Raw genomic sequence first — 22,311 nt, 5'->3', positions numbered from 1 at the left:
GAATGCTCAAACTACATCTTGTTCCTGTAAAAATAACATCTAGGAATGAATGGAAGGTAGAGGATCATCCACCTGAGGCATTGAGGTTTTCAGTCCTAACAAGTTGGGCTGAAGCTTTGGTAATCCATACCATCCGTATGTTGTGTCTTGTTGTGGACTGGCCCATGCACCCCAAAAGCTCTCAGATTTTAAGATCTTGACCACCCATTTGGGGACTTCTTCAGTTGAATGCAGACCATTGCTATATTTTCCTTTTGGAATGATGGTTTTATTTTATTAACAAGGAAAAGGACAAACAGCAAACAGCCCCAAAACAAGAAAACAAAAAACAAAAGCAGGGGACGCCCCAGGGGCCCACCCGACGCTACAAGGGACAAACCAACTTAAAGCCCGCCCCAATCCCTGAGAGGCCTGCCTAGAAACATCCTCTAAATTCCTGCCTTGGCAACACCTAGAAATCATGAGAGAAATCCTCCTTTTGGTTGACAGAATCGACGCACATTCCCTTAAAAGATCCTGTTATTCCTCTCTTTCCACAAAACCCATAACATTCTGAAAAAAACATCATCCTCCACAAAATCTCTTTAGGGCCATTGAAAGGACCACCCTGCCATTCTACCATCAACTCATCAATATAATCATTGAATAGCCAAACCACCCTAATACAAGACGAGAGGAACCCAAACCTTCCTCGCAAGGGATTCTCTCTTTTCTGCACGTGACACACATGTTGGGAAATGGTATATTCTGCATCTGCAACTTTCTCACGCTAAAATCTTGTTGGCTGCAGCTGCCCAAGAAAAAGCTTGACCTCTTGGGGGAATAGGGACTTTCCGTATCTTTCCAAAAAAGAAAAAAAGAAAGGGGACCTTCCATACATTAGTACGTGGAGGAGAAACACTGTCCCATTTTGTAAGTACATATATAACGAGCTAGCTGGAAACTTCCCACTTGGCAACCATTTCCACACTTTCCTGTTCCTGGATGAGCTATCAATCTGCACATGGCACAACCTGCCGAGCACATTTGCAAGAAAGCCAGCCTCTATCTAACATTCCAAGTCACGTGTTTCCCACGAATTCATAACAATCCTAGACCTTTTCTTCCATATCAATTGCAAGCAGAAATGTCCTAATATGACAAATCTAGGACTTCATCATCCTTCCAAAATCTCATTCTATCGACTTTACTGACCAAGAACCAGATACACGTACCAAATCCCTTCCCCACTATGCTCAAAATATCTCCATTTCTACCTTTAATTTCTCCATACCATTTAGTTCTTCTGCAAACATCCACAGCCAATTGCTCAAAAGAGCCAAATTCTTATCCCTAACATTTCCCACACCGAGGCACCTCCACAAAGACGCTTTTGAATCTCCTCCCAATTCGTGAGGTGAAATTTAGGCCCTTCCCCTCTCCCTTTCCACAAGTTTCTTTGAAGACACTTACTCCTAGAGGGCAACACCATAGGAAGCCTAGGTAAAGATAAAAAGTAGACCAAGAGATTAGACAAAGTAGCATTAATGAGAGTAATTCTCCCCCCTAAAAGAAAGATATGACCCTTTCTATCTCACCAATAGGTCTCCCAAAACATGGGTGGAGTCACCTAACCGTCAATGGGCCTATTAATATGCACCAGGTTCAGAAGGGTCATAAGAACCTCACTTGGAGGTATATTTAGTAAAAAGATACAATCCCGTTACAAGGATAACCCATCATTTCTATAATTTTGTAATCCTTATCTAGGACTGAACACTACTTGGTTCACCTTTAATCAAGGGTAACCCATCATTTCTATAATTTTCTAAAAAGATACAATCCCATTACAAGGATAACCCATCATTTCTTTAATTTTGTAATCCTTATCTAGGACTGAACACTATTTTGGTTCACCTTTAATCAAGGGTATTCTCCAATGAATATGCAACTAAAAGCTCATGGATGTCTTCGCAAAGAATGCAACATCCACACAGATTAATAAACCACTTCTGAGATGAAAATTTAGCTCTTCTTTGTGTGGATGCATTTTCTTATCATGGATTATTTATTTCCATCACAATTTTTATCATATGCGAACTGTTGTTACCAATTGTCCATGGGAAGTGAAGTGTTATTTCTTATTTTAGCATGTGGTGGTAGACTTTATTGAATTTGTCATTCCTCAGACAGGAGAAGTTCGTTCACTAACCAAACCATGCAAAGTTCAGAAATGCATACCAGAGTAATTTTTGCATGCAACCATATCCACTTCCATATTCCTCAAATACAATATAACATGGAATATTCATTTATATACAGTGCATACTACGCTTTAGGTTTATCTACTGAGTGCATGAGCTAGTTTGCAAGTAAGCTGAAAACTAGCAATATATTGTTAATGAGTAAAATATGCACTCAATACAACAAAGTTGACAAATTGAGTTAGGTTGTCAGCCTTATTCAAGTGCTCAGAAAGATATAACAGTGCATGTGATTGAAATCATCATCTAATTGGGGTTGGCTAGTGCATGTTCTTGTAAATGACAGTTTTTTTTTTTTTTTCTATTGATCAGTTTGTAAATGATCAGCATGAGAATTGCTGTTTGAAGTCGTAAGAGTATCATAAGAAGGAAACCTATTTCTTTTTTACGGATAAAAACACTCACTGAAAAATAAGGGAAGTACATCAAGAGGGCAACCCTACGCAACAAAAGGCTAGATCTTGATGCAACCCATATTTGACATCATTCCTATAATTTTTTAATCCTCATCTAGGACTGAACACTATTTTGGTTCACCTTTAATCAAGCGTCTTATTCAATGAAGATGCAATTATCAGCTCATGGTATGTCTTTGCGAAGAATGCAACATCCACACAACATAATATAACCAGTTCTGAGATGAAAATTCAGCTCTTCTTTTCATGAATGCATTTTCTCATGTGCGAACTGTTGTTACCAATTGTCCATGGGAATTGAAGTTCTATTTCTTATGTATGCTAGCATGTGTTGGTAGACTTTCTTGAATTTGTTGTTCCTCAGACAGGAGAAGATTGTTCACTAACCAAACCTTGCAAGGCGCAGAAATGTATCACCCAATAAGAAATACCTGAGTTAATTTTCATGTGCAACTGCAACCATGTCCACATCCCTCAAATACAATATAACATGGAATACTCATATACAGTGTATACTATGCTTGAGGTTCAGCTACTGAGTGCATGAGCTAGCATGCAAGTAAATTGAAAACTAGTATTATATTGTGAAGGAGTAAAACATGCGCTCAATGCTACAAAGTTGATAAATTGAGTTAGATTGTCAGACTTATTCAAGTGCTCAGAAGATATAAGAGTGCATATGATTGAAATCACCATCATCATCTAAGCCTTATCCCAATTCCCGACTGATTGGGGTTGGCTAGAGGATGTGCTTGTAAATGATGATTTTCCCCCCTCTTGATCAGTATGTAAATGATGAACATGAGAACTACTATTTGAAGTTGTTAGAAGTTTCATAGGAAGGAAACCTATTTATTTTTTTATGGATAAAAACACTCATTGAAAAATAAGGGTAGTACATCAAGAGGACAACCCCGTGGAACAGAAGGCTGGATCTTGCTACAACCTATATTTTGCCCGGGTATTGGCTATCCTTGCGAACCTTATAAGAAACAAATACAACATTCCTCCATGGCTAACAACACTCAGAGATGGCCTAGGGCATGACATTTATTGAATGATGTTCGAGTTTCAACCAAAATATTTTTGGATAGAATGAAGAACAAATCATCAAGATTCTGTTTCAGCCCTCATTAAATTCACACCTCAAATTTGTGAAAAACATTGTTCTGTTGATTTCATATCCATTTCGAAAGAACATTCCCCAGCTCAGTTTCCAACCCAAGGAATATCAAAATTCAATATCCTAGAAGAGGCCCACCCAATTTTTCTCCAGCTTACGATGTCAGAGATTAGAACCCCACAAAACTCCTTTTTGGTGAGACAAGATGATATGGCTCTTCACAGTTTCCTCTAATTTCTCCAGAGGAGCAACATTGTTATTGGCATTTCAATCGTTTTCTCTTTCCATAAACCACAAAATATCAAACAGCCAAATCTCCAGTAGATTCCTTCCTCTTGAAAGGTTCCTCCTTTCCAACTCTTCACAACCTCAGATAACTTCTCTTGATCCACAAAACCCTGGTAAGCTGCAATGATTGTGATTTGGTGTGAATTTCCCCTTTAGCAAAAGAGGAAGCTTATGAGGGCAAAAAACCACACAGGAGGGGCATTGAACAAAGAAATCCAACATCCCCAATTGCCATATGATATCATGGTGGTGAAGGAGGTAAAACCTCAGTTGCAAGCATCTTCTATTAAGTTGTAGCCCTCACTCCAGAATCTTGCTACCACTGCAACTTCAAAGCCTCCACCATCAACATGCACTATGATGATTCCACTATCACTTTCTTTCATCGGCGAATATATTCTAATTTTCCATAAGCATGATAGCTACGAGTACAATTAAGAAAATCTTCTATCAGCCATGGATGAGATGCCTCCAAATACAATAACCAACAAGGTATTCAATAACGGCAACGTAGCCATAACAGCCATATGGTTGGTAACGGTGAAATTTTTTTAAAGGAAAAATGTATCAGCTCATTATAGGCATATCAGTACATTGCGGCCCTATATCAGCCTGTTACGGGCCTCTTTTCTTTTCAAATCTGGCATTACAGCCCTGTATCATGTAACAAGCACCACCAGTACCATTACACTGTTTTCAATAGCACTGTAGCATAGCATAGCCTAGCGTAACGAAAACGCTATGTCTGTAACAAAAACGCTACGTAGCGTACGCAAGTAGCGTAGTTCCCTCGTAGTGTAAGCTACAATGCATGTAGCATAGCATAGTGTGTAGCGTGGATAGCGTAAGCTACCTAAAATCTCATTTTTAAAGTGTTTTTTCTATTTTAGTTTAACATATTTTAAAATGGTGATGACTTATACCTATGACACATGGCACTGCATTAAACTAATCCAGACCATCCAAATTGTGGTTTATATAATGAATTTGTGGTGTTTCAATAAATAAAAAAAGAAGTCACACTTATGCATTTTGCATGGAAATAAGTGGTTGATGATTCAGATTCGTACTCAAGAACTCATAGAAATTATGCATTTTGTAAATTTTATCATATTTTCTATTATTTTAATTAAAAATATTAAGGATTGTGTAGCTTACACTACACACTATAGAGGGCTAAATGCCATGCTATACGCTATTTAAAACATTTCCATTTCATAACCGTTTTTTAATACCAAGATAGCTAAGGGTCCAATTAGCCAAATATCAGTGAGATGAGCTCCTTATTTCATTTGATAGAGGGAAGGGAAAAGCATTACCAAGTGTCGTTTCTAAATTCCAATCACCCTATAGCTAAGGGTGCAACTTGGGTGGGTGGGTCAGGTCATGTTGAGGGTCAACCCAAGCCCAACTTGACCTCAAGAAGAGGCAGCCAAAGGCCCGACCCAGTCCTGGATCCAACCCAAGGTATTAAATAGTGAATACACTCAACCCTGGCGCAATTGGTTTGGTCGGTTAACACTTGCAAGTTGCAACTAGTAAACACATAAGATCAAACAAATAGCACCATTAGAATAACACCTGTAGCTGATGAAATAACATCAGCAAAACAAGGACTACAATCATAATTCACCACTCATTACAAATCAGCATGTGGGCTGCATGTCAGTTCCAATCATTAACCCTATTTTCCATGCATGGACGGCCCCGATCATGAACCCAATATGGCATAAAGTTCACAACATGGATGATTTCAATCATGAATGCTACTTTCCATGCACGCTTTATAAGTTAGTCACACAGCTCATGTGGTACATACTACATACTAATAGTTAGCGTGCTGCCTTATTTGCAGATCAGGACCCACTAGAGAATTATATGAAAACCATTTACTAGTCTGTATCCGAAATACAACCATTAGCACGGTGCAAACATCTATATTTTATTAACTCATTTCAAAATACACACCTCCTTTACCTTTTCCCGACTACCATCCCTTCCTCTTTCCCCCTTTTTTACACTTGTGCGGTTCTACCCACATACCTTGTGGAAGCTTTCATGATGCAAGACAATTAACCACTTGCTCTAAAAGCTCAAACTGTTTGAGCATGGCGAATTAATCCCTTTATCTCATAGCCTAGGCCCCACATCTCATGGGTTAGGAGCTCGGCCTAACTCCCCTCGTGGGCCTCAAATCACATGGGTACCGCCTCATACGAGGCACCCACCCTAAGTGTGTCCTCGCATCCCACAAGCTACCCCACTCAAGCCCGGTGTGAAATGTCCCTACATTAATCACCCCCGGTGAGGAGTCTCGAACACGAGACCTCCTGCTCTGATACCAATTTGATACAGGACAATTAACCACTTGGTCTAAAAGCTCGAACTGTTAGCGCATGGCGAATTAATCCCTTTATCTCATAGCCCAGGCCCCACATCTCATGGGTTAAGACCTTAGTCGAACCCCCCTCGTGGGCCCCAAATGACATGGGTACCACCTCATACCAGCCACCCACCCCGATTGTGTCCCTGCATCCCACAGGCTACCCCACTCGAGCCTAGTGTGAAATGCCCCTACATTATTTCTCATCCATATCAAAAAAATCTATTAAACCCAATCAAGCAAGCACCATAGCAACAGCATGCTGCGGACCTGGACATGTCTTAATCATGACAAAATCACAGGCTGCATCATTTGGCTCTCTCTATATATGAACATAGATTAAACTTTCATGTATTCACCAAATTGCAGTAGAACGGTTCAGGTAGTGTGAGAAAGCAAATAAACTGATCTAGCACATATCCATTCTATCAAGTGCATGGTTTTAGGGGTAAGGGGAACCTTGAGCAGTACATATCCTAGTCAGTATGCAACTAGAATGGTAAATCAATTGCCACATAAAGAAGGTCTCATCAAGCCTTTATTGCTCTTACGGACTCCTTTCAAAAATTGAAAGGATCAAAATTGTAAAGAATTTTAAGGCACTACATGATCCTTAGCAGAGGATATTCAAAACACCCTTAAAGCATTTTGTACAAGTGGGTTCCATCATATTGATGATCCATAATCTAGATCTAAAGGGCACCAACATCGATGGCATTCCCCAAAATCTCTCACATTGGAATACTAGGCCCCACCATGATGTGTTGATGACATCCACTCTACCCATACATGAATATTAGGCCCCACCATGATGTGTTGATGACATCCACTCTATCCATACATGAACCCCCACAAGCTACCCCACTCGAGCCCGGTGTGAAATGTCCTTGCATTAATTACCCCCGATAAGGAGTCTCGAACACGAGACCTCCCGCTCTGATACCAATTTGATGCAGGACAATTAACCACTTGGTCTAAAAGCTCGAACTGTTAGCGCATGGCGAATTAATCCCTTTATCTCATAGCCCAGGCCCCACATCTCATGGGTTAGGACCTTAGCCGAACCCCCCTCGTGAGCCCCAAATGACATGCGTACCACCTCATACGAGCCACCCACCCCGGGTGTGTCCCCGCATCCCACAGGCTACCCCACTCGAGCCCGGTGTGAAATGCCCTACATTATTTCTCATCCATATCAAAAAAATCTATTAAACCCAATCAAGCAAGCACCATAGCAGCAGCAGACTGCGGACCTGGACATGTCTTAGTCATGACAAAATCACAGGCTGCATCATTTGGCTCTCTCTATATATGAACATAGATTAAACTTTCATGTATTCACCAAATTGCAGTAGAACGGTTCAAGTAGTGTGAGTAAGCAAATAAACTGATCTAGCACATATCCATTCTATCACGTGCATGGTTTTAGGGGTAAGGGGAACCTTGAGCAATACATATCCTAGTCAGTATGCGACTAGAATGGTAAATCAATTACCATATAAAGGTCTCATCAAGCCTTTATTGCTCTTACGGACTCCTTTCAAAAATTGAAAGGATCAAAATTGTAAAGAATTATAAGGCACTACATGATCCTTAGCAAAGGATATTCAAAACACCCTTAAAGCATTTTGTACAAGTGAGTTCCATCACATTGATGATCCAAAATCTCTCACATTGGAATATTAGGCCCCACCATGATGTGTTGATGACATCCACTCTACCCATACATGAACCAAACCAAACCAGCGCTACACCCCGATTAATCCATGATTGTGAGGGGATGATAATGATTGGAAGGGGATGACCACCCTCGATTCTCATAGAGGGCCCACTGCGTTGTGTATATGACATCCAATCCATTCACATATGAAATGGACACATGAAAAATAGAAGGCATCCCCTCCCAGTTGTTTCTCCTGCTGGAGTTTTGTGTTCTCATTGCCAGTTGAAGCTGGCATAAAGGAGGGTTGCGTCAGGTTGGCAGTCCGCATGAAACCTCTGCCACAACTTTTATCATGAATCCAGAATGAACATCATATCATGATTCGTGTAGCTAACCCCAATTAGTAGGGATAAGGCTTTGATGATGATGGTGATGACAACGACAGCTAAACACAAGGGGTGGTGTGCATGATGGTCAGCGTGGATGTCATTAACAAACCACGGTGGGCCCAAAGAGGTAGTCCATAGTCATGGTGGTAATGTTACCACCACAGAATTTCCCTGTACTAATAGACGTCAAATCAAGCTCGAAAGTCGAGTTGGTTAGTGCACCCTCTTTAGAAGGAAAACCTGGGAAGAAGTACTGTTGATGGGGTTTCCAGAATGAAAAACCGGACCAAAAAAATGGTGTACATATCTTATTTGTAGACCTTTTCTTTTGAATATGGACCATTGCTGTATTTTCTTCCCAACTCTCTGTTTGCAAAACACAAACCAGATGGTTAGGATAGTTCGATCAGGTTATGGGAATCACTTATATCCACAGTTGGATCCACATTGCTGAGATATAGGCCATTTTTGTACAAACCGTGGATAATATTTTGCATGCACTTGCCTCGAGGATTGTACAATAACTCTGATTCTATTTCTCAAGAATTTCTTAGAGAGTTGGATTCCTAACTTCTGGAAGGTTGGGCTTTTTCTTTTTTTCTTTTTTCACACAACTCCAAAAACAACTTTAAAGAGGGAGATAAACTCCAATAACTGATATTGTTCCATCATGAAAAAGTGCATCATGGCATATACTCCCATCTCTTTACAACCTGATCTATGAACCAGACCACTCATGAAAAATCACCGTTGGACCTCACTTCTGCCGTGCAACAAACGGTGAGGTTTAACTATTTCAACCATCCAATTTCCAAGGAAATTATGCTAAAAGAATGAACTAAATACCAAGTCCTAGTATAAACTTTGTAAACAGAACCCCCATCCCAGATTTGTAAATATATAAGGGTGGAGGCTGTGATTTACTTTAAAGGTTAACCTATAAAATAGGTACTCAAAACAGAAATCCTTGACCTATACAAACTCCTAAACGAGCTCACACGGGCTCATGTGAACCACCTCTGTGACAAATCATCTATTACCTCCGTCCTCCGGAATGTCAGAAGTCCACAGGGTGAGGTTATCCCTCAAAAGTTGCATGATCAGAGTGCTATCTTTGTAAGATTCTTCACTGAGGGTATCGAGCTCAGAAATAGCTTCATCGAAAGCTTGCTTGGCAAGGTGGCAGGCCCTGAAATATAAGTAGCATGCCATTAGGTTCCACATACTTTAAGATGCGTCTCATACTCAAGAATATACACATCCTCACATACTCGGCATACCTTTCTGGTGAGTTCATGATCTCATAATAAAAGACTGAGAAATTTAGTGCCAGGCCCAACCGGATTGGATGTGTAGGGGATAGATCTGCCTCTGCTGTGGTAGAAGCCATCTGCAAAGGTCCAGAAACAGATTTAGAACTAGCACTGTGGCACCCAAAACAACAATATTCGCCTTTTTTATTTTTTGGAAGTATATAAAATGATCAATCAAATCATCATCAGAAATGCAAAAGCACAGATGCTGGTTAACAAGTAGCAGCTGGAGGAGGATAAATGCTCATAGCGACAGATTCCTACATAAAAATGAATCCACATTATGGCCATATACATCCGAGTAAAATTTGATCACTAGACAAGCACATGCTCCAATACCAGCACATTAACCCATTTCTAACTATTTCTAACTTTTGCATAACGCAGAAGGCTGCATTTGGATGCACAAGCAAATTGAATTGTGAATGTTCAGTTCAATCAGGGATGTGCTTCCTAGCACTCATGGTGAGGAATCAACCCTCAAAGTGCAGCTACTTACCTTTCAGTCCATCTAAAAAGGAGTGTAATTGTAGTTTAGGGATCAATTCATTAATATGTAGGACAAAGAAGGAATTGCAATATGGTTATGTCCACGATAATGGCAACTTAAGTTGATAGTGCATTGAAACATACCCCTGATATTTAAAAATATAATAAAATTTAAGTGCATAGGCAAATGACATACAACATCGGAACAGAGTTCAAAACGGGGGATTTGAGGCTGGCCCCAGGGCAAAACAAGACATTGGAACTTGAGGTGGGCTCAAGTACATCTAAAAGGAGTAAGCAAAGAACCGTACCACCCAAGCTGTAAAAACATAAGCCCTGGGAAATGGTAATTGCTCGATCGAAGCAATCAGCTCTATCCAGTCATTGCTTCTAATTGTGCCACATGAATATCCTCATACACTACATTATCCTCTTGCCATCTTTCAGAAATAAGTTGCATTGTGTTTTTTATGCAAGGGTTCAAGAATCAAAGCCCTTCTTGTTGTCTGATACCAGAAATCCTGTGGCCAAAAACTGTAACTTCTGCCACCAAAACTAAGATATAAGAAATGTAACATTTCTTCTCTCCCACTTTCTAGTCTATTTCTTTGTTTTCATTTTCTGAACTCGATATCGGAAAGTTACGCGAGCTTCTTTTGCTCCATAAGGATAACATGCCCATTAAAAGATGACGGCGGTCAAAAATAATGGAACTAAAATTGATAGGAAAAGGGGGAAGAATTTATATCAAGGCATTTGAATGTTTCTTGATGGAATTCTTTCTTCAAGTATTTCCCAACTTTTACGTTTCTTGTGGATAACATGTACCCATGCAAGGACGATGGTGATTAAAAATAATTTAACTGCCATTGATTGGTAAATTGGGATGAATTTAACATGAAGGCATTTAAATGGTTCTCGATGGACTCCCTCAACTGTCACCCTGTGTTCTATTTTTTCTTCTCTTCTTTTTGGACTTTCACCATCTGAGACCTATTTCTAAAGGACACATTAGTTATGCTGTAACTCCGCCCTCTTATCTCAAAAGTTATTTTTGGATACAAAAAACTGTCTGAACAAGACCTCCTTGCGTCGAGGTGACATGCCCAAGTCACAGATATCAACAGTCATTAAAAGAATTTTCCTGCCATGTTTTATTTTTCCCCTTCTTAATTCATGTTATTAGCTTCCAAAATTTTTAACCATTCAAATGGAAAAGTAGGAATGATCACCTACAACCGACTCTAGATTAACTTAAGCTACAGCCTATTTTACCCTTGAAGATATAATAATTTTTTAAGAGCAAAATCTGAAAAAGGGTGTTGGTGTAGAGAGCATTCCTCAAAGGAACAAGACTACGCCTCTATGTCAAAGCTTGCAGGAGGGCCCCACTGCAGCGATCCTACCAAAAGGTTAACCTGGACCTGGATTTTGAGGCGTTAATTTAGTAACGGGGAAAAATACACGTCTAAACCCAAAATTAGCAAATTCAGCCCTCATGCCCCATAATTAGGAAGCCTCTAACAAGGTCCGTTGACTGCTGAGTACATGGCACGATCTCACTCCAAAACCAACCAAATATACCACATTCCTTTAGCTTCAAAGTTGCTTTCATTTTATTGAGTTGAAAATTCAGTGTTGGATCTCTTAAAAGGAATTTAGTGTCAAGACCCGGCTGACCCATCCAATCCAGTTTTAGAATTAGATGGATGCAGCATGGCGCACTGATAGTTGGTAAGTTGTACATGTTTAAAGATACTAATAGACATGTGAAATCTGTTATGCTTACAGCTCTGCCAAAACATGCTGGTCATTTGACATTCTATCCTGGCATCAAACGGTGAATCACCTAATCATTATCATACTTTATAACTGACTTCTTGAAACTATCCATTACATTCACATGTCTAAAGATATATTTTGTTCGAGGAAAAAAAAAATTGTAGGATAGCTGTAAGACCATCCATGCTTTATGGGACAAAATGTTGGGCAGTTAATGAACAACATGTTCATGGGATGAGTGTAGCTGAATTGAGGATGTTGAGACAAATGAGTAGCAATACAAGAAAGGATGAAATCAGAAATGAATGGATTTGAGGGAACTTAGGAGTAGCACCAATAGGTAATAAGATGAGTGAAAGTGAACCTAGGTGGTTTGATCATGTGCAACGGAGACCAAGAACAAGCCAATTAGGAGTAATTACAAGTTAAAGGCTCTCAAAGGGCAACAAAAAGGCCCAAAAGGACATGAGTGGATGTACTAAGAAAAGACTGGATGACATACGTTCTAACTAAAGTGATTGAGTGGAATGGTTGAACAAGATTCATGTAGCCAACCCCAATTAATTGAGGATAAGGCTTAGTTGATGATGATGATGAACCCTAAAAACAATATACAGTGGAATCAAATGGGCTCCTGCTGACAAGAACCAACCCGAAATGTTGAAATCATTGCTTGCTTGGAATCAATCAATCAAAGAGAAATCCAAAGATTCCTACGCATAACTGCTGATTCCAAAATAGATCCAACTTCTTAAATAATTCCCTCTTACCACTCATGATAGCAATTCTACCTTGATCATATTCAAACCAGCATCAGCCCTAAGGTTAAGGAAGGAAGATAACCAAAATAGCTCCAACTTCTTAAATAATTCCCTCTTACTGCTGAGTTACCTCACTCATATTCACTTGATTGATGCAACTCAGCCAAGCTGCTGTGAAGATTGAAAAATTACCAAGCTAAACAAATAGATGAAAATTGGTCACATATTGCATAATAAGCACATGATAAATAAAAAGGAAGTAAAATAAATCACTTTTACTTACAATTGGAATGAGAGAAAAGAAGAGAGTTAAAGAGATTAATGTAAAGAGGTCTAAGGGTAAGGAAGGAAGATAGTGAGGTAAGGGTAGGTAAAAGCTAAAGCAAATGGATTTATGGAGACGTCAAGGAAGGATTATAAGGTGGGCAAGGATGGCAGTTCTAAGGATGAAAGGGCACGATCAATATGCAGAAATATGAGTAAAGAACGACATAGCCATGTCAAAAATAGATACATAATTTAGGGTCTAGAGAAATCTTTTCTATGGGATGGTAGAGCAGTTACAAAATTATTATTATTTAAATCCCTATATCAGAGTCAGTCATTGATACACTAACTAGGAAAATTCTTCCACATTCGGATGCATGATTTGGATTACACGATTCAAACCAAAAATGTAACATGGATTTGATTTGCAGGAAAAAAAAAAAAAAAAAAACAGAATCACTAAAAGAAAAAATAGAAATAACAGCCATATGGGTGTTGCTAGACAGGATCAGATCGAGAAGTAATTGTTGAAGCCAAGGAATCATATTCCTAGCCAAGTCCCTCAAGCACATAGGTGATTATGTCATCATGTTTTAGTGGCTGTCCAGCTAGAGCAAGTTCATCAGCCATTCGCTTGATGAAGAGAAAATAAGCATTAGCGGACAGAGCGCCTTTACGAGCATTTGCCAGCTGAGTGCGAATCTGAATTACTTTAGCATGAGAAATTGAAGAAAAGGTTCACTCTAGTGCAAGCCAGACATCCCGAGAGGTTGTATAAGATATGACTTGAGTGAGGACATCTTCAGTGAGCGAAGCATTAATGGTGGCGAGGATTAAAGAATCCTGATGAAGCCATTGAATATAGTGAGGATTGAGAATTTTAATAATAGCACCTGTGTTGGGATGAGGAGCATCAATTTCTTAAGGTGGGGTTGGGATTGTGCCATCAAGGTAGCCAAAAACAGCTTGACCTCTGAAGTAGGGTAGGGCCTGAGCTTTCCATACAGGATAGTTGGAGGAGTTGAATTTGACGCTGATAGTAAATGGAAGATTGGAGAGGGATGGGACAGCAGCAGTAGGATCAGTAGAATTATTTGAGGTTTCAGAGGATGAGGAGGCCATTAAGGATCGGAAGGGAGTAGACGTTGGTCTTTTAGTGGAGCTCTGATACCATATAGAAATATACTCAAGTTGATGAAAATCTGAAGGATTGAATTTCTATTGTCTTTTGTTGTACGTATACAAAGATTTTGAATAGAATAGAACAGAACTGTAACTGTTATCCTACTTAGTTGCATATACAACGTATGCATTCAAAATTGAAAAGTTGTTAGCTATACTCCTAAACAAGTAGAGTTTGTTGAGGTGCTTTGAACTCCTGAAATAGAAGAGTCGTCTGTAGATGAATTGATCTCATTGACTTGTTCTTCTACAAATGAGATCAATGAGATCAATTCATCTGCAGAAGACTCCTCTATTTCAGGAGTTCAAAGAACCTCAACAAACTCCACTTGTTTAGGAGTATAGCTAACAACTTTTCAATTTTGAATGCATACATTGTATAGGCAACTAAGTAGGATAACAGTTACAGTTCTGTTCTATTCAAAGTCTATTTAAAGTCCTTGTATACGTACAACAAAACATATAGAAAATTCAATCCTTCAGATTTTCATCAACTTGAGTATAATTCTATATGGTATCAGAGCTCCACTAAAAGACCAACGTCTACTCCCTTCCGATCCTCAATGGCCTCCTCATCCTCTGAAACCTCAAATAATTCTACTGATCGTACTACTGTTGTCCCATCCCTCTCCAATCTTCCATTTACTATCAGTGTCAAACTCAACTCCTCCACCTATCCTGTATGGAAAGCTCAGGCCCTACCCTACTTTAGAGGTCAAGCTGTTTTTGGCTAACTTGATGACACAATCCCAACCCCACCTCAAGAAATTGATGCTCCTCTTCCCAGCACGGGTGCTATTATTAAAATTCCCAATCCTCACTATATTCAATGACTTCGTCAGGATTCTTTCATCCTTGCACCATTAATGCTTCGCTCACTGAAGATGTCCTCACTCAAGTCATGTCTTACACAACCTCTCGGGATGTCTGGCTTACACTAGAGCGAACCTTTTCTTCAATTTCTCGTGCTAAAGCAATTCAGATTCGCACTTAGCTGGCAAATGCTCGTAAAGGCGCTCTGTCCGTTAATGCATATTTTCTCTCCATCAAGCGAATGGCTAATGAACTTGCTCTAGCTGGACAACCACTCAAACCTGATGACATAATCACCTATGTGCTTATAGGACTTGGCTAGGAATATGATTCCTTGGCTTCAACAATTACTTCTCGATCTAATCCTGTCACTTTGGAGGAACTTTACTCACTCCTTCTAATCTGTGAGTCACGAATTAATCACAATAATTAGTCCCTTCAAGTTGTTGCTTCAGTAAACATGGCCACCAAGCAACCTCAGCAGCAAAATCAATCCACTTTTCGCACGACTGCAAATTTTCAACAATCCAACCATGGTCGCGATGGCTACCGTGGCAGAGGACGTGGTGGTCGTTTCACCTCCCATGATCAAGGTCCATCAAACTCAGTTATATGTCAGATATGCTTCAAACAAGGACATACTGCCAGAAAATGCTATCACCGTTCTAATCTTTCTTATCAGGACCAACAAACTCCCAAAATCAGCCACAAGCCATGGTTGCTGCGCACTATCAACATACTGATAATGAGGGGCATCCTGACACAGGAGCTACGCATCATCTCACCAATGATGTGAACAATATTCATCTTCAAAATGAAGACTATGGCAGTCAAGATCATATCCAGGTGGCTAACGGTGCAGGTCTGAAAATAGTCCAAAGTGGAACTTCCACTCTCTCATCTCCTTTCAAGTCTTTTGTACTTAATCAAATTTTGCTTGTCCCAGATATTCAGAAAAATCTTCTCTCTGTTCAGCGTTTTTGTCTAGACAATAATGTTTTCTTTGAATTTCATGCTTCTTTCTTCCTTGTGAAGGAATACTTGAGGAACATCGTGCATCGAGGACCACTCAGTAATGGTCTTTACAACTTCTCAGATTCTCTTGCTCGTCTTCAGCTACAAGCTCTATCTAATGTTCGTGTGTCTGCGAATATCTAGCACCATCGTCTCGGTCATGCTTCCCTTCCAGTTATCAATAAGGCCATTTTATTACCTGTCCAAAATAAAAATACTTCTATTTGTTCTGAATGTCAGCTGGCTGAGAGCCATGCTATGCCCTTTCATAATGTGCATGTTTCTGTTTTTAAACCATTGGATATAATATATTCTGATGTTTGGGGGCCAGCTCCTGTTTTATCAACCTCTGGTGCACGTTATTACATAAGTTTTCTGGATGATGCTAATAAATTCTTGGCTTTTTCCCTTGAAACTCAAATCTAATGCATATCAAACCTTTATATGTTTTCAAGCTGCTGTAGAACGCCAATTTGACACAAAAATTTAAGGCTCTCCAATCCGATTGGGGTGGTGAATATCGCAGCATAACTAAACATTTACAAAATCAGGGAATTAGTCATCGAATAACCTGTCCATATACACATCAGCAAGCTGGTGCCATTGAAAGGCGTCACAGGCAAATTGTTGAAGTTGGTTTGGCATTACTTGCTCACTCTAATTTACCAAAAAATATTTTGGGAAGATGCCTTCTATATTGCAAGAAGATGTCTATATGACTCAGCCTCCAGGGTTCATTCATCCTCAATTTTCGCAACATGTTTGTTAGCTGCAAAAGTCACTCTACGGTCTTCGTCAAGCACCACGAGCATGGTTTTCTCGCTTGACAGATCAGGTACAAGCCATTGGTTTTATAGGAAGTCAGGCGGATCATTCACTCTATGTTTATCACCATGGCTCCACTCTTATTTATTTTTTAATTTATGTCAATGACATAATTATATTTGGTGCAGATATACATGCCATTAACCGAGTGATAAGCTTGCTGCAGGACCAATTTGCAGTAAAAGACATGGGTGAACTTAGTTTCTTTCTGGGCATTGAGGCCATCCAAAGTGATCATGGTCTGTATTTATCTCAGCGTCGCTACATTCTTGATCTCCTTAGACACAGTAAAATGGACAAAGCAAAGCCTTGTGTTACTCCAATGTCGACTTCACCGCCCTTAACCAAATCTGATGGCATCCCTTTTCATGACCCTCATTTGAATCAAAGTGTAGTTGGAGGGCTGCAATATCTTTCTTTTATTCGGCTTGAACTTGCTTTTGCAGTCCATAAAGTTAGCAAGTATATGCAAAATCCTATGGAGCCACATTGGGCAGCCGTCAAACGCATATTGCGTTATTTAAATAACACCATTTCTCATGCTTTACTGATCCAACCCACTACTGATCTTAAGCTTCAAACATTCAGCGATGCAGATTGGGCATCCGATCATGACGACAGAAGGTCAGTTGGTGCTTATTGTGTTTATTTGGTCAACAATCTCATTTCATGGGGCTGCAAACAACAGCAAATTGTTGCTCGTGGTAGCACAGAAGCCGAATATAAAGCTCTTGCAAATGCTGCTGCAGAAATTCAGTGGATAAAGTCTTTGCTAACTGATCTTTGTGTTCCAATTGTCCATTCTCCGATTCTCTAGTGCGACAACATACGAGCTACTTATTTGACGAGTAATCCTCTATTTCATGCTCGCACGAAACATATTGAAATTGACTTTCACTATGTTCGTGATCAGGTTCTTCGTGGTCAACTTCATGTTCAATTTGTTTCTACCAAGGATCAGTATGCAGGTGCACTTACGAAGCTGCTGCCCTCTAGTAGATTTCTTCTTCTGCGTGACACTCTCAGGGTTCGTTCCTTACCCTTTCGACTGAGGGGGCGTGTAGAAGAACAGGTCAATGAGACCAATTCATTCGCAGAAGACTCCTCTATTTCAGGAGTTCAAAGAACCTCAACAAACTCCACTTGTTTAGGAGTATAGCTAACAACTTTTCAATTTTGAATGCATACGTTGTATAGGCAACTAAGTAGGATAATAGTTACAGTTTTGTTCTATTCAAAGTCTATTTAAAGTCCTTATATACGTACAACAAAACATATAGAAAATTCAATCCTTCAGATTTTCATTAACTTGAATATAATTTATACTGCATGATGCAATGCAGAAGATCTCCAAGAAAAAACCCTAAAAGTACAGCTAGGTCTTATTATTTTCTCAAACGCAATTCACCAACAAAAATATAACAAGGCGACAAACCAACAAACCACAACCCAAATGATTGTTTATTTATCTCTTTAAAGCATTGCATCAAACATCTAATGTTGAAAGCTTACTAACAATCAACAACTTTATGAAGTTCTTCAACGGTTTTGGCACCCCCAAATAATTAAATAGTAAACCAATCTTTTGCAGGGAACTATGGCCTGAATGACAACATCCATCTAGAGGATAACAAAAATAACATAGTAACCGAAATATGAAGAAACAGACTTCCACTAAGGAACCAGAATGAGAGAGATGAATGAATATGTCCCATAAAAGGGGAGCTAGAGAGCAAGTTTTAGGTGTTACTTTCCCTTTGAAAAAAGAAAAAGAAAAACAGATTAAGCAAATCCAATCACAGATTCACAGCATGATACAACTGCACTCAAATAAACTTCAAATTGGAAAACATTATTGCAGCATTCCTACATCCAAGTACACTTTTTTTTTTTAAAGGGAGAGAGGGATTTCTAATTATATTCAGAGAGAAAAAAGAATAAGAAGAAGAAGAAGAAAGGAGCACGTATGTACCTCGTATGCTTTCAGTGACTGATCCGCAGCCTCTTTCTTTTCAATTCCAGTCTTAAATTCTGCAAGATAACGATAGTAATCGCCTTTCCTGCAACCGGCCAAAGCAAACTCAAAACCCTAGTTCCTAACTTCAGCCAAATCCAAACACGCAGATCCAAAACTGCCACAGAGAAATAAACCACTCACATCTTGTAATAAAACACTGTTGATTCTCCCGTCGTTGATGAAGGAATCAGATGCTCGTCGATTACAGTCATGATATCATTACAAATGTTCGTAAGCTCCGATTCAACCTTCTGCCGGTACTCCTTGATCCGCTTCACGTGGTGGTCGTTCCCCTTCCCCTCCTCCTTCTGCTCGATCGAGGAGAGAATCCGCCAGGAGGCACGCCGCGCTCCAATCACGTTCTTGTACCCAACAGATAACAGGTTTCGCTCCTCCACGGTCAATTCGACGTCAAGCTTCGCAACGTTCTTCATGGAATCGACCATCTCTGGAACAAAAGAGGGAAAATCCTAAGGATCATGAGAAAACCCTAACCCTAGCACGGATCGGAAGGGGAAAAAGGCCTAGAGATCGTACCGTCGTAGCGCTCGGCCTGCTCCGCGAGCTTAGCAATGTAGACGAAGTTGCTGCGTTCTCTGGGAGACGCCATGGAAGATCAGGGATTAGGATTTTGGCAGAGATCTGAAACTAGGGTTTTACAGGAAGCCGTCGATCTTCTACCGAAAGCTTCGATTCTTAGCTGAGAGAAAGATGGGCGGTGACGAAGACAGGCGCAGAGACCGGCTGGGCTATTTATAGGCGATGCAGAGCTATGGAATCGGAAGGAAAAGAGGATCGAATACATCACGTTAGGCCCACAGTCCCTAATTCAGTACGCCTGGCGTACATTGTATTTATCTTATCCACGCCGTCCATTTTTAAGACATGAGCCTCAAATTGATGCATATCCAACGCTCGAATTAACCACACTGCAGGAAACATTTTGAATTAAAAGCCCGCAGATGCTGAACAAGTTTTGGATGAGTTTATACCAGTGTTTTCCCTTCATCCATGTCTGCGTTACCTTATAAAATACACAGATCATGGTATGGGGGACGCTCACCAAGTTTTGTGGGACACACAATGATGTATGTGTTGTATCCACACCATCTATCCATTTGAAGATATCATTTTATGGCACAAGACAAAGAACAAGTAAGATATAAATCTTGAGTGGACCCCACCACAGAAAACAGTGGGAAAGGTGATGCGCACCGTTGAAACCTTCCTAAGGTCTACTATGATATTTATTTGTTATCCAACTTGTTCATAAGTTAAGACTGACATGAAAGAAGGGAAAACACAAATTTCAGTTTGATCCAAAGCTTTTGTGGCCATTATAAATTTTTAATAATGGGCGTCACTCTCTTCACTGTTTTCTGTGGTGGGTCCACTCAACTTTGGATCTGACTCATTCTTTGGGTCATACCTTAAATTGATATCTCCTAATAAATGAATGGTGTGGATACAACACATACATCATGGTGGGTTATGCAGAACTTAGTGACATCACTTAAGCAGTGGGTCTCTGCTCAACCTGCAAGTAGCTGACCCGCGTCATGATAGGGGCCTTCCAGTAAACTGCTGATTTACTGCAACGTAGAACTCATTTGTTGGGATGCGAATTACGTGTTGACTCCGTAAGTAGTGAGGTGACTATTAATAGTGGCTGGATTGCGTGCTAACATCCTAGGTAGTGAGGTGGCTTCTAATAGTGTTATGTGAGTCCTGCATAATATATGCGTGTCTTTTATCCAAGTTTTCTGTTTACTTTTCGAGATTATTATAGAGCATGGGCACAAAACTGAGTGAGATCTATATCTGAAGTAGACCAAGCCATAAGAAAACCGTGGAGATTGAATGCCCACTGTTAAAAACTTTGTAAGGTTATTGTAATGTTTATTTGTCATCCACCTGTAAATTAAATTAGGCATAAATGGATGAAGAGAAAACACAAATATCAGCTTAATTCAAAACTTTTATGGCCCCTTAATAAGTTTCTTAAGTTGAGTAAAAATTAGATGAATGCCGTGGATATGAGACATCATCATGATGAGCCCAAGAAGCACTTTCCATAGCCACCTCATGCTGTCAGTAGCCAATCTGCGTCTCATTCATTGCATGGGGATGACGCAACTACGCCCCCGCTGGGCGTGGCTAAGGTGGATCCGGGAATCTCCCGACAGTGGGGCTGATAAAGATGTATTTTCCTTAAATCCATGCCGTCTATCCATTTGTGCAGCTCATTTTAATACATAATAATAATAATTTAAAAAAAAAAAAAAAAAAAAAAAAGAAAGAGAGAGAGAGACAAGCATATCTAATTTTTAGGTGAACCATAACTAGGAAGTAATGTTGATAGAAAAGTAGGTGAACCACATCTAGGAAGTAGTGTTGATAGAAAAGCTTTGGATTAAGCTGATAATTGTGTAGTCCATTTATCAAGTCCTTATGAATAGCAAATAAACATTCTCATAGCCCACAACAATTTTTTAATGGTGCTATTCAATCACCATTGTTTCTTATGGTATGGTCCACTTAAGATTTGGATATACCTCATGCTTTTTACCCTACGTTAAAATGAACTGTCAAAACAGAATAGACAGCATGAATTTAAGGAACATGTATCAAGGTGGTCCCACAATCAGTGAATCCAGGGATCCACCAAAGCCTTGTCATAGGCAACTTTCTCTTGGCAGAAGCAACCTGGCTCACCAAGATGTTTTGGGAAATTCACTCAGTTTCACCTGCCCATATTGGGATATGAATCCAAGGACAAGGCATACTCAAAATTCAGGCCGAGCACACACAACATGAAGCAGTGAGAATCAATCACCAAAACTTCTTGGTTCAACCAAGTTTTGGATTATGCTGATATTTGTGTTTTTAGTTCACTCCACTGGAAGTAAATTAAGGGCCTGTTTGGCTGGACGGATGCCATGGGATTAGGAGGGATGGGATGGATTTTAAGGTAACGATGGTGGTGTCAGTGGATTGGTTTAAGATCCATGGGATTGTTATATCCCGGGACAAGTTCACCGAGTCTATTTGGCACGCCTAGCATATCTGGGATTTTACCTTCTAATCCGTCCAACCAAACACGCCCCAGGCACGATTGAACGAGATTAGGAGGGATGAGATGGATTTTAAGGTAATGATGGTGATGTCAATAGATTAGTTTAAGATCCATGGGTTTGCTATATCCCGGGACAAGTTTATTGGGTTTGTTTGGCTCGTTTGGCATATCCTGGGATTTTACTATCCCATCCCTCCTAATCCCTCTTAATCCGCCTGGCCAAACAGGCCCTAAGAATGGTTTGGTTGGCATATAAGCACAACAATG

At 39.9% G+C, this 22,311-nt stretch overlaps 1 protein-coding gene and 1 non-coding gene across 7 annotated transcripts in view; one reads left to right on the top strand and one right to left on the bottom strand.

Moving 5' to 3' along the window:
- The window catches only part of LOC131241013 (14-3-3-like protein B), a 39,976-nt gene extending 20,210 nt beyond the window's left edge, over positions 1–19,766 (bottom strand). For 3 of the 6 annotated variants that reach the window (XM_058239627.1, XM_058239625.1, XM_058239626.1), the window contains exons 1-5: positions 19,506–19,766; positions 19,110–19,416; positions 18,924–19,011; positions 9,786–9,895; positions 9,546–9,694 (exon numbers count right to left, since the gene is read on the bottom strand). In XM_058239627.1, the coding sequence (XP_058095610.1) occupies positions 9,546–9,694; positions 9,786–9,895; positions 18,924–19,011; positions 19,110–19,416; positions 19,506–19,578 (727 nt within the window). In that variant the 5' untranslated portion in view covers positions 19,579–19,766. The remainder of the gene's footprint in view (positions 1–9,545; positions 9,695–9,785; positions 9,896–18,923; positions 19,012–19,109; positions 19,417–19,505) is intronic. The other 3 variants (XM_058239624.1, XM_058239622.1, XM_058239623.1) reach the window with 1 other exon arrangement.
- LOC131241896 (small nucleolar RNA Z247) lies at positions 15,384–15,522 on the top strand. The gene has a single exon (XR_009169461.1). It is a non-coding gene; the product is annotated as a small nucleolar RNA Z247 (small nucleolar RNA).
- Positions 19,767–22,311: the final 2,545 nt, after the last annotated feature.

This window comes from Magnolia sinica, chromosome 3, assembly GCF_029962835.1.
Source record: "Magnolia sinica isolate HGM2019 chromosome 3, MsV1, whole genome shotgun sequence".
NCBI classification, from domain to species: domain Eukaryota; kingdom Viridiplantae; phylum Streptophyta; class Magnoliopsida; order Magnoliales; family Magnoliaceae; genus Magnolia; species Magnolia sinica.
The sequence above is the reverse complement of the archived record's forward strand: the minus strand, read 5'-3'. Positions and strand labels throughout refer to the sequence as shown.